Source organism: Saimiri boliviensis, chromosome 2, assembly GCF_048565385.1.
Source record: "Saimiri boliviensis isolate mSaiBol1 chromosome 2, mSaiBol1.pri, whole genome shotgun sequence".
Taxonomy (NCBI): domain Eukaryota; kingdom Metazoa; phylum Chordata; class Mammalia; order Primates; family Cebidae; genus Saimiri; species Saimiri boliviensis.
This window is the reverse complement of record NC_133450.1, coordinates 137,823,952-137,838,009: the sequence shown is the minus strand read 5'-3', so window position 1 is coordinate 137,838,009 and position 14,058 is coordinate 137,823,952. Positions and strand designations below refer to the sequence as shown.

The 14,058-nt window shown below is 66.0% G+C and overlaps 3 protein-coding genes across 7 annotated transcripts; all 3 read left to right on the top strand.

Moving 5' to 3' along the window:
* The first annotated feature begins 1,575 nt into the window (after positions 1 to 1,575).
* On the top strand, positions 1,576 to 2,689 carry CYSRT1 (cysteine rich tail 1). The gene is made up of 2 exons (XM_039461311.2): positions 1,576 to 1,657; positions 2,025 to 2,689. The coding sequence occupies exon 2, from the start codon at positions 2,032 to 2,034 to the stop codon at positions 2,464 to 2,466; it is 435 nt and encodes a 144-aa protein (XP_039317245.1). The 5' UTR covers positions 1,576 to 1,657; positions 2,025 to 2,031; the 3' UTR covers positions 2,467 to 2,689.
* Positions 2,690 to 3,438: 749 nt separating this feature from the next.
* On the top strand, positions 3,439 to 5,324 carry RNF224 (ring finger protein 224). The gene is given in 3 exon segments (XM_010352227.3): positions 3,439 to 3,551; positions 4,686 to 4,907; positions 4,909 to 5,324. Coding segments are annotated over 3 exon segments (741 nt in total). The 3' UTR covers positions 5,315 to 5,324.
* A 7-nt stretch (positions 5,325 to 5,331) lies between these two features.
* SLC34A3 (solute carrier family 34 member 3) lies at positions 5,332 to 12,564 on the top strand. Of its 5 annotated transcripts, none has more exons than XM_074394439.1 (13): positions 5,332 to 7,035; positions 7,522 to 7,613; positions 7,774 to 7,897; positions 8,159 to 8,248; positions 8,680 to 8,808; positions 8,888 to 9,031; positions 9,105 to 9,216; positions 9,300 to 9,495; positions 9,669 to 9,758; positions 9,885 to 9,966; positions 10,122 to 10,541; positions 10,615 to 10,739; positions 11,966 to 12,564. In XM_074394439.1, the coding sequence occupies exons 3-13, from the start codon at positions 7,813 to 7,815 to the stop codon at positions 12,428 to 12,430; spliced, it is 1,938 nt and encodes a 645-aa protein (XP_074250540.1). In that variant the 5' UTR covers positions 5,332 to 7,035; positions 7,522 to 7,613; positions 7,774 to 7,812; the 3' UTR covers positions 12,431 to 12,564. The 5 variants fall into 5 exon arrangements, with proteins under 5 accessions (XP_074250540.1, XP_010350417.2, XP_010350418.2 ...); XM_010352116.3 differs by having other exon boundaries at positions 5,333 to 7,613; positions 10,122 to 10,289; positions 10,425 to 10,541; XM_010352115.3 differs by having other exon boundaries at positions 5,332 to 7,613.
* The last annotated feature ends 1,494 nt before the right edge of the window (positions 12,565 to 14,058 follow it).

Here is a 14,058-nt window from a genome sequence, read left to right as displayed (position 1 = left end):
CCCACCGCCCCCCGGCGCCCACCGTCCCCCGGCTCCCACCGCCCCCCGGCGCCCACCGTCCCCCGGCTCCCACCGCCCCGCGGCTCCCACCGTCCCCCGGCGCCCACCGTCCCCCGGCGTCCACCGCCCCGCGGCGCCCCTGCCTGTGCCGGTGCAGACGGAGCCGCAGCCGGGCTGGAGGCGGGGGCCCAGGGTGGGGACGCTAGGGGGCCCCGTGTGGACCCCACGCCCGCCAGCCAGAGGGTAACTGCAGTTCGAGGAACGAGTTTAAAATGTGAGCAGCGACAAAAAGAGTGTGTTCTGCCTGGTGCTGGGCATCTCCTAAGAACTTAAAGCTTTCCTGCATCACCCTGTGTGATCAACTGTCACCTTACTGGCGGAAGAATGCTTGGAACTTGGGGTCACTTCAGGTAGATAGCTTCTACTTCCTATATTTGTCTTACACAAGTATCTGGTTTTATCAAAATAATTCTAATAAAATATTTTAAAGTAAATAAATAAATAATAAAATGTGAGCAGCGTCTAAAGCCCGTGTCATTGATCGTTAAGACCCGTGACCAAACGTGCAAATCAAACATGTTTTCTCAGTGAAAAAGGAAAACCGCCCGGCGCAGTGCCTCGCGCCTGGAATCCAGCACTTTGGGAGGTGCAGCTGGGCAGGTCACCCTGGGAGTCTGAGATCAGCCAGGCCGCGGTGAGACCCACCTCTCCACAGAGGATGCGCCTGCGGCCCGCGCAGCCACTCGGGAGGCCGAGGCGGGAGGATCTCCAGAGCCCAGGAGGTTGAGGTTGCAGGGAGCCCAGATGATGCCACTGCTCCAGCCGGGACGGCAGAGTGAGACCCTTTCTTAAACGAAGAACCGCCAGGCGCGGCGCCTCATGCCTGTAATCCCAGCACATTGGGAGGCCGAGGCGGGCGGATCACCTGAGGCCAGAGGTTTGAGACCAGCCCGGCCAATACGGTGAAACCCCGTCTCTACTAAAAATACAAAAATTAGCCGGGGGTGGTGATGGGCTCCTGTAATCCCAGCTGCTCCGGAGGCTGAAGTGAGAAATCGCCCGAACCCAGGAGGCAGAGGTTGCAATGAGCCGAGATAGCCCCATTGCACTCCAGCCGGGGCAACAAAGAACAAAACTCCGTCTCAAAAAAAAAAAAAAAAAAAAAAAAAGGCAGAAAGCCCCAAGAGCCTATCCTGTCAAACACCTTGGTCTCCGCTGAGCAGAGGCTCAGAGGCCCTGCCTCAGCCAGGGTTTTGAGGTGCGTGAGCAACAGCTGGGGACTGCAGCCCGAGAATTCGAGGGCTTCGCCCCACTTCCTTTCCGGAGCCGTGACCTCAGGCTTGCCTCCTGCCCTCATCTCTGGCAAGCTGCAGATGCCCTTTAGGGCCAGGCCGTGCCCTGGATGTGAGGGGACTGAGTCACTGGGCTTGGCAGTGCCCCTCGGAGCCCAGGTCTAGGCTGCCACCCACCTGAGGATGAGGGGTGGGCCAGCTGCCGTGCTCCAGTTGCTGGGGCCTCTTGGGAACCCCATCTCTGAGCCCCGCCCATGGCCCCGCCCCTCCCAAGGAGGGAAAAGGCGCTCCCAGCCGCTCAACTCAGGCACTGGGACCTAGAGCACAGAGGACCGAGAGGACAGGCTGCCGCCCTGCCACCATAGGTGAGCCCTCAGCCCTGGGACTGCCCTGAATTCAGGGGCACTGCAGGGTCAGCCCCTTCTCTCCAGTCTCTCAGCCTCTTTCATCCCATTCCCAGCTCCATCCCAGGGGCAATGCCACCAGAGGAGGGCAGGATCCCTGGCAGGGGAGGCAGCGGGGAGGCACCAGCCCTCGCTCTTGCTTGGCTCCTGCCCATGACAGCAGCCTTGCCCACACATGCAGGTCACTTTGAGGTCACTGCACCCCTGGGCACATTTGCCTTGGACACGGCACGCTGCTCCTGGGTGGGGGCTTTCTTGGGCCACAGGCTTGTGGGCAGCCATCCCACTTCACTGAGTCGGTATCTGTCTTCTCTGCCCACCCCTGCAGGTAGGCTATGGACCCCCATGAGATGGTCGTCAAGAACCCCTATGCCCACATCAGCATCCCCCGGGCTCACCTGCGGCCCGACCTGGGGCAGCAGTTAGAGGAGGCTCCCGCCTGTTCCCCATCCTCGGAGATGCAGCCACTGCCAGTGGGGCCCTGTGCCCCGGAGCCAACCCGCCTCTTGCAGCCGACCGAGGTCCCAGGGCCCAAGGGCGCCAAGGGTACCCAGGGGGCTGCGCCCATCCAGGACCAGCAGGCCTGGCAACAGCCTGGCAACCCATACGGCAGCAGTCGGCGCCCGGCCGGACTGACCTATGCCGGCCGTCCGCCCGTGGGGCGCGGTGACGACATAGCCCACCACTGCTGCTGCTGCCCCTGCTGCCGCTGCTGCCACTGTCCCCCCTTCTGCCGCTGCCACAGCTGCTGCTGCTGCGTCGTCTCCTAGCCCCGCCCACCCCGCCAGGGCCAGGACCCAGGCAGTGCCTGAACATTCGGGGTGGCTACTGTCACGGGCACCGGCCCCTTCCCACCAGGGACTGGGCATGGTCCCACCAGGAAGGTGACCGCTCAGCCCAAGCTCCTGAAACGGAATCCCAGGCCCTGGCTGGAGAGGGACGCTCCTGATTACCTTAAGGCCCAGGCAATAAAGCAAGGTGGTCTCCCAGCAACTCTTCTTTGCCACGGCTCCTTTGGGAGGGCCTTGTAGCTGGACACAGAGCACCCTTCCCCTCGTGTGGGCTCGAGGACACACACGTGCACACACACAGCATCAGCCCCATGCGCACTCGAGGACACACACAGTCACTGTAGACGTTGCAGGGACAGGGCTGCCGCTGCCTCCCGACACTCACTCTCCGGCCTGCCCAGAGGTGCCCCAGGGACTTGCAGTGTGTCCACAGCCCTGGCCGAGCAGGGTCTGGATGTGAGCTCCCTGGGGTTAGTCCGTGGGTCGGCCAGGAGGAGGATGGAACTGGGGGGACCCCAGGAAAGGCCTCCAAGAGGAGAAGCGTGCTGGCAGGAGGGTGGTGGGTGCGGCAGGTGCTGCAGGTTTCAGGGAGTGGAAGCTCAGGACAGGAGGGCCCAGACAGCCTGAATCACGCCCTGCCCACGGGTGATTCACCTCCCCGCCTCTGCTGGGATGTTTTTATAGTTTCCCAGGAAATGTCGAATTCCTGCACGTCCTGCCCCGAGGCCTGGGCTTCCGGGAGGAGGTGGTCTGGACCACGCCTTGGGGACGAAGCAGGGAACAGGGAGGGAAGGAGGCTGGGGCCATGGGTGCTGGGGCCGTCTCCTGGTCTGTCTGAGCTGGGCGAGGGTCTCTCTGGGGCTGAGCTGGAGGCGCTAGGCTGCTCTGCACAGGCACTGCCTCACCGCTGCGGGCCAGGATGTCGGGAAGGGAGCGACTGCTGAGGCCAGCATGGGGCACCCTGGTGTTCCAGGCAGGCAGAGGAAAGGCCAGGAGGTGGCAGCTGAGCTGGCCATGCAGGACAGACGGGTCCTCACACCAGGCCAGCCCTTCCCTGACACAGGGTGACGAGCCCCACAGCAGAGCAGGGCAGGGCAGCTGTCTGGCATGCAGAGGTCTCCAGGCGTGGGACGGATGGGTCACTGCCCTGACCCTGTGCAGGCACTTGGCGTGCCAGGCTCCTCGCCTTGCTCCATCGCCGGCCCCCACCAGAGAGTGACCGCACCCAGGCCAGCCACGGGAACCTGTCTGACCAGTCCTAGGGGCAGACTGCCAAGAGGGTGGGCAGGGGTGAGGAGGGGCCGTTTGCTTCCACCCAGCAGGGCTGTGAGTGGTCCTGGGATCCTGCCTACCCATCCCAACCCCTCTCGGTCCCCCGACTGTGCTCTGCCTGCGGTCTGGTGTGGACAGGCTGACAGCACCTCTGGAACCCAGGCCTCCCGGGTGGCCTGGGGGCTGCAGATAAGCAGAGCAGCGGGGAGATGCCCGCTGAGGCGGCGGCGTCTGGCGCTGTCTGGGGACCCCAGCTGGGAGTGGGGATCCCCATACACGGAGCTGGAGCGCCACCTGGAGGCCTTGAGGGCAGACGCAGCCCCCTGCCGTCGGGCGGGCACCAAGGTGAGGCTGAGAAGCCACACAGATCCACACAGAAGCACAGTGGCAAAGTCTGCAGAGGACTCTGTGCCCGAGGGAAACCCGGGTGGGCTTCCTAGAGGAGGAGATGTGATCGGAGATCGAGGCAGGAAAACAATCCAGTATGGAGAGGAGGTTAAGGCAGGGGGATTGCAAGGGTGGGGGGTGGGAGAGGAGGTGGAGCAGAGTGTGCGTGTGGGGAAACGAACTGGATGGGAGGGGTGGGCGGGGCTGCAGGGCCCCTTATCTCCTGCAAGTGGGTGGTGCCATCAGATCTAGTTTCAAGGCTTTTGTGTCTGAAATGGGAGCCCGCGCCCGCCCAGCCGGCCACCTGCCTCTTTCCTGAGTCCTGTGTAAGGCCAGTAATGCAAGCCAGGAGGGAGCTGCAGGGTGCCCTGGGTCCCCACCCGCTTCTCCGGCCACCCCCTGGCTGTGCATAGCAGCCCAGCAGAGCCCACGCAGGTAAGAGACCTGGGGTCCGGTGGGCCGTGAGGGTGGGGGCCAGGGCTGGGCCAGGGCGTCCTGTGAGAACAGGAGGCTGCCCGGCTGGTGCCCACATAAAGCAGAGGTGCCCGGACCCTGGTGTCTTCCTGCACCCTCCCTCCCAGGTCTGCTCGCACCAGCCCCACAGACCCAGGGCCTGACCTCTGGGGCAGGTTCCTGGGGCCGGCACCCCACCGACGGGGACGGTGCCCGAGGCAGACTGTCCACCGTGGGCGGGCTTCCCTCTCTCAGGATGCTGCAGCCGGAGGGCCCCCAGGCCTCGGGGGAGGGCGGCCACTGGAGGAGCGACTGCATCGTCTGCTGCTCGGCTTACGATCTCTCCGGGCACCTGCCCCACCGCCTCCACTGCGGGCACACTTTCTGCCAGGCGTGTGTGCGGCGGCTGGACGTGCTGGCGCCCGAGCAGCGCTGGATCCCCTGCCCGCAGTGCCGCCAGAGCACGCCCACGCCTCGGGGAGGGGTGGCCATGCTGGACCTGGACCTGGCTGCTTTCCTGGCAGTCAAGGCTGAGCGGGAGCTGGCAGGAGTGGAGCCCCAGCCCCTCACCTCCCTCAAAGGCGGCACCATCACTCAGCAGCCGGCGGGGCTGTGCCCTGCCCTGGGCCCCCAGCCCCACTTCCCTCGGCCCAGACACTGCTGCTGGGGCTGTGGCCGCCTCTGCTGCCCACCCCCAGGCAGCCCCGAGGTCTGACTCCGGCCATTCCCACCCCTGCAAGGGAAATGCCTGCCTTGGAACCCCTGGCCACGCACAGCCCACCTGGAACCACCGGGCAGCAGCGTTCTGTACACAGCTCCGCGTGGCCCAGTGGGGTGCTGCGATCCCAGGCCACAGCCTAAGGTTGGGGATTGGGAGCCTTTACAGGAGGCTAGTGACCTCCCACCTGTCCTGGCCAGAATTACCAGACCCCGGACTAGCCCAATCAGATGTGCCTGCTGAGGCTGCTGCTGTCTGAGTGGACAGCAAGCCTGGCTCGGGCCTAGACCTGGCACAAAGGACGGCTCCCGGGATGCAAAGGCCAGTCCCGGGCCTGGGCTGCAGGCTGGAGGGCAGGGCCGGGCAGGGCTGTGCCCAGTGGGATGCCAGAGCAGGTCCCCTCTCCCACAAATGTCCCAGGATGTCCCAGGAGGGCAGCAAGGCCACCTCCTTCCTCTCTGCCCTGCATGGAAGCCCTGTGAATTCACCCACTCTGCAAAACTCACGGAGTTCCCGCTGTGCCGGGACGGCTCCTGCAGAGTCCTGTGCAGGCCCAAGGAGGACGCCCCGGCAGGGCCTGCCTGAGGCCCAGAGAAGGTCGGGCCTGCCCAAGGCCTCACAGCCCAGTTGGCCTCATCCTCGGCTGAACCTTTCCAGGCTCCCAACAGCCACCACACAGACCCTTCAGAGGGGCCTGGGCCAGGGCCGGGCCGGGGCTGGAGGCTGTGGATGGCAGTGACTGTTGCGACACCCCACCCTGCCCCCATAGAAGGCATTGTTACTCAGGAGCCCAGGGACAGACTGCTGCCCCCCCACCACCACCCCCAGAGCAGGGTCACAGGATGGGATGGAAGAGAATTTGCTGAGTGGACACTCAGAAGCGTCCACCTTCTCTGGAGCAAAGTCCCATGCATGCAGCGGGGGCTGGGCGGCCAGCAGAGGAGGCACAAGCAGCCCCTGGGAAAGGCGAGCCTTGCGGGGAGCTGCCCAATACCCCAGGCCAAGAAGGGGCCCAGTCCTCCTAGGGGACACCACACAGGCGGTGGGGCCATCTGGGACTCTGCTGGGGACAGCAGTGTGGCAGGCAAGGCAGGGGTGTCGAAGGTGGCCTGGGGGGCCAGGCCCTTCTCTCTCTGCAGATGGAGGCTGCTCACCTCCATCGATGCTGAGCCCCAGCCCTGTCCTGAACCTGGATCTGAACCCTCTGACCTCAGGCTGGGTGCCCTCCCTGGCTACACGAACAAGCCTGTCCTCCCTACCAGCAGGTGCAAAGGGCTTCCCTCCCCACTCCGTCAGGGGCAGGGATGACCCTGAGAAGGTCTGAGGAGCCCTGAGGTGCATGGAGGTGGGGACTGGAGTCTCCAGCACCCAGGAAGGCCGACCATGCTCTTGCATCCTGCCCGGCTGGGTCACACGGATGCCCGCCAGGGACGTCCAGTACTGAAGGCTGGTGCCCTGCGGCGCCCTGAGCCTGATTCAGAGTGCACCTGGGAGAAACCCTGCTCCAGGAGGGTTGGGCTGGGGCTTGGAGCTCCTGGCCACAGCATGACAGGACATGGACAAGGCCCTGGGGCCTTGGGGCCAGGAGGGTACCCCGTGGGGACCTGGGCTCCTGGGTAAACATTAATGGGCTCTGCGCCGGGAGGTCATGTGCACCATCTGGGGATCTTTGACCTGCACCCGCTCCTCCTGCAGGTGGCACCTCACCACCCACACAGGTAGGAGCTCCCAGGACCAGGCTGGGGCCCAGGGACAGTGAGGCTGAGGCTGGGTGGCCTCCAAGCCTAGGGCTTGGGCCCCATCCTGAGCCTCCAGGACCTAAGGGCAGGAGACAGCAGGCCCGGCAGCAGGAGGGAGGGTGAGGCAGAGTACACCTGGACCTGAGCCCAGGGCCCCGGGTGGAAGGTCGTGGTGGACAGCACGAGGCCGTGGGGTGAGCAGGCCCAGGAGGCTGAGAGAGCAGCTGCTTTGGGGCCAGGAGCCTTGAGGTGGTGTGAAGACACCTGGTCCCCACCTGCTCCCTATCACCAGGGCATGGGTTCCTTATCAAGCTGAGACGTCACTGTTTGCTATCAAATGCCAAAGTCTAAGTCGGGACCATCCGCAGTGTCCCTGATGACACCTGATAGGAGAGGCCCCCAGGTCCCCGGCTCACGGTCGCTTCCGGCCTGAGCCCAGCACCCTGCACCCTCGGCACCCGCCAGGCCTTCCAGTCAGGACCAGCGAGGGAGCCGGGGAGCCAGGGCCCCTCAGTCGGCCCCGGAACCGGACTGGGCTCGCCTGACAACTGCCTGAGGTCACTGTCACCATCCATCCCCCTGGGGATGGAGAAGGGGGTGGGGAGGGAGGGTGGCGGCCAAGGCCTCAGTTCGGGGAACTCAGGGGCGCGAATCCAGCCTGTGAGGCCGGGGCCAGGGCAGGAGGAGGCGAGACTGACGCCTGGGTCTCCCCAGCAGATCTGGGCCGGGGCCTGGGTCTGTCCCTGCCCGAAATCCATGCCGAGCTCCCTCCCGGGCAGCCAGGTCCCCCACCCCACTCTGGATGCAGTGGACCTAGTGGACCGGACGCTGAGGAATGCAGGTACCAGCAGGCCCAATGCCCCAGGCCTTGACCGGTCTGACCACCTGCGCCCCCGGGCACTGGGCAGAGACAGACCTCCCGGGAGCCCACACGGCTCTGACTGCTCCGCTCAGTTCCAACCAGCTGCAGCCCTGTCTTCCCTGTTGCGTTTCTGTCCCTCACTCCAGGCCTCTCATGCCTCCGCCCCTCCTGGCCTGTGCCCTGGTGCCCCCACCTCGGGGGCGGTCCTGGAAATGGTCATACTCAATTCCACCCCCACAGGAACCTCTAGTTCTGCTCCAGTCTTGCAGGAGGGCGACACAGACCCCTGGGCCCTCCCTCAGCTGAAGGACACCAGCCAGTCCTGGAAAGGTGGGTCTGGGGGTGCCAGGCTGGCAGGCCTCTGTCCCCCGGGGGGCTGGGGAGAGAGAGCAGGTGGGGCCTGCCCAAAAGGTTGTGCATGGAGATCCTGCCATACAGGCCTCTGTGGGGAGGCGCGTGTCCCTCAGCCCAGCAAGTGTCCTGTCCTGGGGTGGATGAGCCACCCTCCCCATGCGTCCCTCCCCTCCTGCAGGCGGCTATGCTTCGAGAGAGAGGGTCCCAGGGGCTTCCGGCTTGGACAGGCAGGGGGAGTAGACAGAGGGGACCCAGGCCCTGCCCTGGGGGTGACAGAGGAGGAAATGGGACCCCGTCCTGTTGGGACAGAGGAGACAGAAACGGCCCCCGGGGGCTGAGGATGAGGGGCCCTGGGAGGGGCAGTCAGGGTGGAGGCCCGCCAAGGACAGCCTGCCCTGTGTCCTCAGAGCTCCGCACGGCTGGCAGGCTGCGTCTCGTGGCCGGCAACCTCCTCAAGGCCTGTGGGCTCCTCGGATGCCTGTACCTGTTCATCTGCTCCCTGGACGTCCTCAGCTCCGCCTTCCAGCTGCTGGGCAGTGAGTGACGGGCAGGCATCCAGGGCGGGGCGGGCAGCCAGCGCTCCGCAGCCTCAGTGCGGCTCTCTCGCCGGTGCAGGCAGACTGGCCGGAGACATCTTCAGGGACAATGTGGTGCTGTCCAACCCCGTGGCGGGACTGGTCATTGGTGTGCTGGTCACGGCCCTGGTGCAGAGCTCAAGCACATCCTCCTCCATCGTGGTCAGCATGGTGGCCGCTAAGCGTGCGTGCACCTCCTTCCCCGGGTGGGGGCGGGGCGGGGTGGGCCACAGGCTGACTCAGCACCCCACCGGCAGTGCTGACCGTGCGGGCGTCCGTGCCCATCATCATGGGTGTCAACGTAGGCACATCCATCACCAGCACCCTGGTCTCGATGGCGCAGTCAGGGGACCGGGATGAATTTCAGAGGTGAGCTGCGGGTGGAAGGGCCGGGCGGGGCTGCACCCCGGCCACGCCCCCTCCACCCCCGACCACCAACTCTGCGGCCACAGGGCCTTCAGCGGCTCGGCGGTGCACAGCCTCTTCAACTGGCTCACGACGTTGGTCATGCTGCCGCTGGAGAGCGCCACGGCCCTACTGGAGAGGGTCAGCGAGCTGGCCCTGGGTGCCGCCAGCCTGGAGCCCGGGGCACAGGCGCCCGACATCCTCAAGGTGCTGACCAAGCCGCTCACACACCTCATCGTGCAGGTGAGGAGAGCCGGGGCAGGCTGGATGGGAGGCGGAGGGCGGGCCCGCCCCGATGCAGGGTCAGCATTGAGGGCAGCAGCGGGCAGGGCCAGGCTGGACCCTGTGGGCGTCGGCGCCCCAGCTGAGCCCTGAGGGAGGGTCTCATACACTGTCACGATCCCTCCGGCCCCCAGCTGGACTCTGACGTGATCGTGGGCAGCACCACGGACAACGCCACCACCAGCAGCCTCATTAAGCAGTGGTGCAGCTCCAGCGGGCAGCTGGTGAGGCGCCACCCAGCCCCTCCCTGACCCCGGCCCCCACTTGCTGAGCCCCACCCCCCTCACCTTGAGCCCTCTGACCTCTGTCTGCCAACGGAGCCCGTCCTGAGTCCTCCCTGCCCTCGCCAGGCCACGGGGAACAGCAGCGACTGTGGAGACTCCGGCCCCTGCGAGGACAGGAACAGCACAGCCCCGGCGGACAGGCTGCCCTGTGAGGCCCGGCCCACCCCACGCCCCCCAAGCCCCCACGCTGCCCCTCACCCACCCTTGTAGAGAGAAACGGCACAGCCCCGTGGACGGGCTGCCCTGTGAGGCCACCTGCGCCGGCCAGCCCCTCAGGCTCCCCTTACCTGCCCCTGCCTCCAGGCCACCACCTGTTTGCGGGCACGGAGCTCACAGACCTGGCCGTGGGCTTCATCCTGCTGGCCAGCTCCCTGCTGGTGCTCTGTAGCTGCCTGGTCCTCATCGTCAAGCTGCTCAACTCTGTGCTGCGTGGCCGTGTGGCCCAGGCCGTGAAGACCGTCATCAACGCGGGTGAGGGCTGGGGAGGAGGTGCGATGGCCAGGGCTGACCCGGCACCCCCCAAGACTTCCCCTTCCCTCTGGGCTGGCTCGGCGGCTACCTGGGCCTCCTCTGCGGTGGCCAGGGCTGACCCGGCACCCCCCGCAGACTTCCCCTTCCCTCTGGGCTGGCTCAGCGGCTACCTGGCCCTCCTTGTGGGCGCCGGCCTGACCTTTGCACTGCAGAGCAGCAGCGTCCTCACGGCAGCCATCGTGCCCCTCATGGGTGAGCAGGCGGGCAGGGGCCTCCGGAGCAGGGGCTCAGGCTGGGGCCCTGTGGTGACCCCCAGTTCCCCCAGGAGTCGGGGTGATCAGCCTGGACCGGGCGTACCCTCTCTTACTGGGCTCCAACATCGGTACCACCACCACAGCCCTGCTGGCCGCCCTGGCCAGCCCCGCAGAAAGGATACTCAGCGCCCTGCAGGTACCGCCCGCCCGCCCGCTGCCAGAGCCTGCCAAACTCCCTCTCAGCCCCATGGACAGGCGTGTCCCCAGCCCCATGCCCCTAGATGGGCTCGTGCCTCTGCCCTCCTTCCGGACCCCTTCCCTGGTGGGGCCCCCGCCCTCCCAGACCCCCAGGCTGGCCGCGCCCCCGCCCTCCCTGACCCCCAGGCTGGCAGTGCCCCTGCCCTCCTGGACCTGGTGCCTGGCCGCCAGCCTCAGCCCTACTGCTCAGCCTCCCTGGACCCCAGGGCCCTGTGCACAACTCTTGCCCACTCTGCGTCTCACTTGAGACTTCCTCATTTCCACATTTTCTCAGCTCTTTGCTGTGCCCCTGGAGGCCTGCCCCGAGGCCTCAGGGGACTCCAAGCCCCTCTATTCCAGCAGCCTCAGATGCTTCTCCCCCAACCCCTGCTCCCTCGGGGAGCAGCCACTCACCCCCTGCAGGTCCCCATCTGGACGACCCTCCCACCCCCCATCCCACATCTGCAAAGGCAGAGTCGCACCCCTGCTGGGCCCTGCCTCCAGGACACCTCCCCAGTCTGAACCCCCAGCTCCGTGCCCCACCCCCAGGCTCACTCAGTCCAGCTAGTTCTCCCGCTAAAACACACTGCTGCCCAGAGGCCCAACAGGCTCAGCTCCTGCAGTCCCGGGCCACGCTGTGTCTCGGACAGGAAGAGACCAGCACAGCAGCCCCAGATCCCACCCAAGACCTTGGCTCTTCCCTGTCTCCGTCCACTCAAACCCTCCCAGTGCAGGGTCCTGCTCCAGCCCCTCCAGACTGCACCCGCGTGTGCATCCTTGCAGTATGGCAGCCTCTGGAGGGCTGTGTGTTCTCCCTTCTGTGGCCCTGCGCCTCCTCCCCCCAGGGCCTGAGAGGCTGAGGAGAAGGGGTTTCCTGGCACGAGGCATAGGCAGAGCCAAGTCAGAGGGTGCCTCCCCCACGGGGTCCCCCTTAGGGCAGCAGTGACGTGGTTGGCGCCCGGGGTGCGGGGCTGGGCTGCAGCTCCCAGGCGTGCGGGGAGGTATCCGGGAGGAGCGTGTTCACCTCTGGTCACAGTCTGCCCCCAAGACGGCCATCTCAGCCATGGAGCAGAATGAACTTCGGACTTGGGGTCCCTTCGGCAGGGTGGAGGAGGGCAGGGGTCCTGAGCCCTTGGTGACCCCACCTCATCGGGCCCAGGCCCCTGATGGCCCCCTCGCCCCCAGGTCGCCCTCATCCACTTCTTTTTCAACCTGGCCGGCATCCTGCTGTGGTATCTGGTGCCCGCGCTGAGGCTGCCCATCCCGCTGGCCAGGCGCTTTGGGGCAGTGACCGCCCGTTACCGCTGGGTGGCTGGGGCCTACCTGCTGCTCGGCTTCCTGCTGCTGCCCCTGGCAGTCTTTGGGCTCTCCCTGGCAGGGGGCATGGTGCTGGCTGCCGTCGGGGGTCCCCTGGTGGGGCTGGTGCTCCTTGTCGTCCTGATCAACACCCTGCAGCAGCGCCGGCCGGCCTGGCTGCCGGCCCGCCTGCGCTCCTGGGCCTGGCTCCCCCTCTGGCTCCACTCTCTGGAGCCCTGGGACCGCCTGGTGACCCGCTGCTGCCCCTGCAAGGCCTGCAGCCCCCCGCAAGCCACCATCAAAGAGGCCCACTGCTACGAGAACCCTGAGATCTTGGCCTCCCAGCAGCTGTGAGGGTGGGCACCGTGTGGACCACCCCGCCCTCCCTGGCTGGGAGGGCTCTGGAGGGTCCTGGGGGAGGGGTCCCCTGCTCCCCTTCTGTGCAAATAAACCAGGCTGTTACCCCAGGTGACTGTCTTCACTCCCCTAAGCAGGAGCCACCTGGGCAGGGGCGGGGGGTGTGGCCCGATGCTGCCCCCTGGTGGACACTCTGAGGCCCGGGGCTCAGGTGCAGGTGCCACCTACCTCCACTGGGTGTTTCTCACCGCAGCTGCTGGGGACAGAAGCTGCAAGGAATGGCGGGCCTAGGGGGCGGGGACTTCCCACAGTGGGAGCTAGGGTCCCTCCCGCAGGCACGGGGGAGAGCCCAGCCTTCAGGGAGCAGGGCAGGGGGTTTGAGGCTGGGAGGGCCTGGACCCCCTCTGCCACTGGCCGATGTCACCATTGGCGTGGGGCCTAGAGTCCCACCAGGTACGTGGGGTGTGAGGAGGGGACCCCAATGGCTCGGAGAGCCGGGTGCTCCCCAAGGCACCCCCAGCCCATCTGCCCTCTGTGTCTCTCGACTGGTCCTGGGCTGGGCCACGGCAGGTCTCAGCTCCCAGAACCCACTGGGAAGCTGGTCTCGTCCGCCAGGCTGGGGTGCACTGAGGCTTCGCGCTGCCACGGGGAATGAGACCCTGTCCCGGGAAGGCCTGCCAGCAGCGCCCATGGGGAGGACTTGGGAGCCGGGGGCGGGGGGGGGGCTCACCCTCCCTCCACTGTGCGGTCGGGTTTCCACACAGGAAGGCTTGTCTGTCGGCTAGTGGTAACTGGACACCCGGGAGGGGGGGCTCCTGCCACCTCTCGCCCAGAGCTTCCCATGGCCCCAGCCCAACCCCCACTCCCCGCAAGGGAAGAAAGCTCTGAGTCACCCCGGAACTCCAGCTCTCCGTCAGGCACACACAAACAGGTGGGAGGAGGCGGCCCCGTCAGGGACCGGTCTGGTTTGATCATTTCTTTTTTTCCCTTCCTTCCTCTCTCCCTCTCTCCCTCCCAACCTTCCTTTCTTCTTTTGAAACAGAGTTTTGCTCCTTTTGCCCAGGCTGGAGTGCAATGGTGAGATCTTGGCTCACGGCAACCTCTGTCTTCTGGGTTCGAGCAATTCTCCTGCCTCAACCTTCCGTTTGCAGGCATGTGTCACCATGCCAGGCTAATTTTGTTTTTTTTAGCGGAAGCAGGGTTTCTTCATGTTGGCCAGGCTGGTCTCAAACTCCCAACCTCAGGCAATCCGCCCGCCGCAGCCTCCCAAAGTGCTGGGATTACAGGCGTGAGCTCATTTGAGTCTGCTGTTGGGACCGGTCACATCCTCCCATGGAGAACAGCAGCCCTGATGGGGGCACCTCTCCTCCCAGCGCCTCGGAGTTGCCCTGGTCAGACCCCACTAGGGGGTAGGGAGGGGTGTGGCCATTCAGGAAGATGAGGCCTGAGGGGCCGACGGCCATTTCCCCGCTCACATCTCCCAGGCCGTCTGCCCCCTTGGCCCCCAGTCTTCCGTGGGTCCTCTGCCCCAGCTGCCCGCCAAGCTCCTAGGCCTCCTAGGCCTGGGTTTCACCCACTGAGGGAGATGACCGCTTGCTCTGGGAGTGGGCGTGGCCTCAGGAACC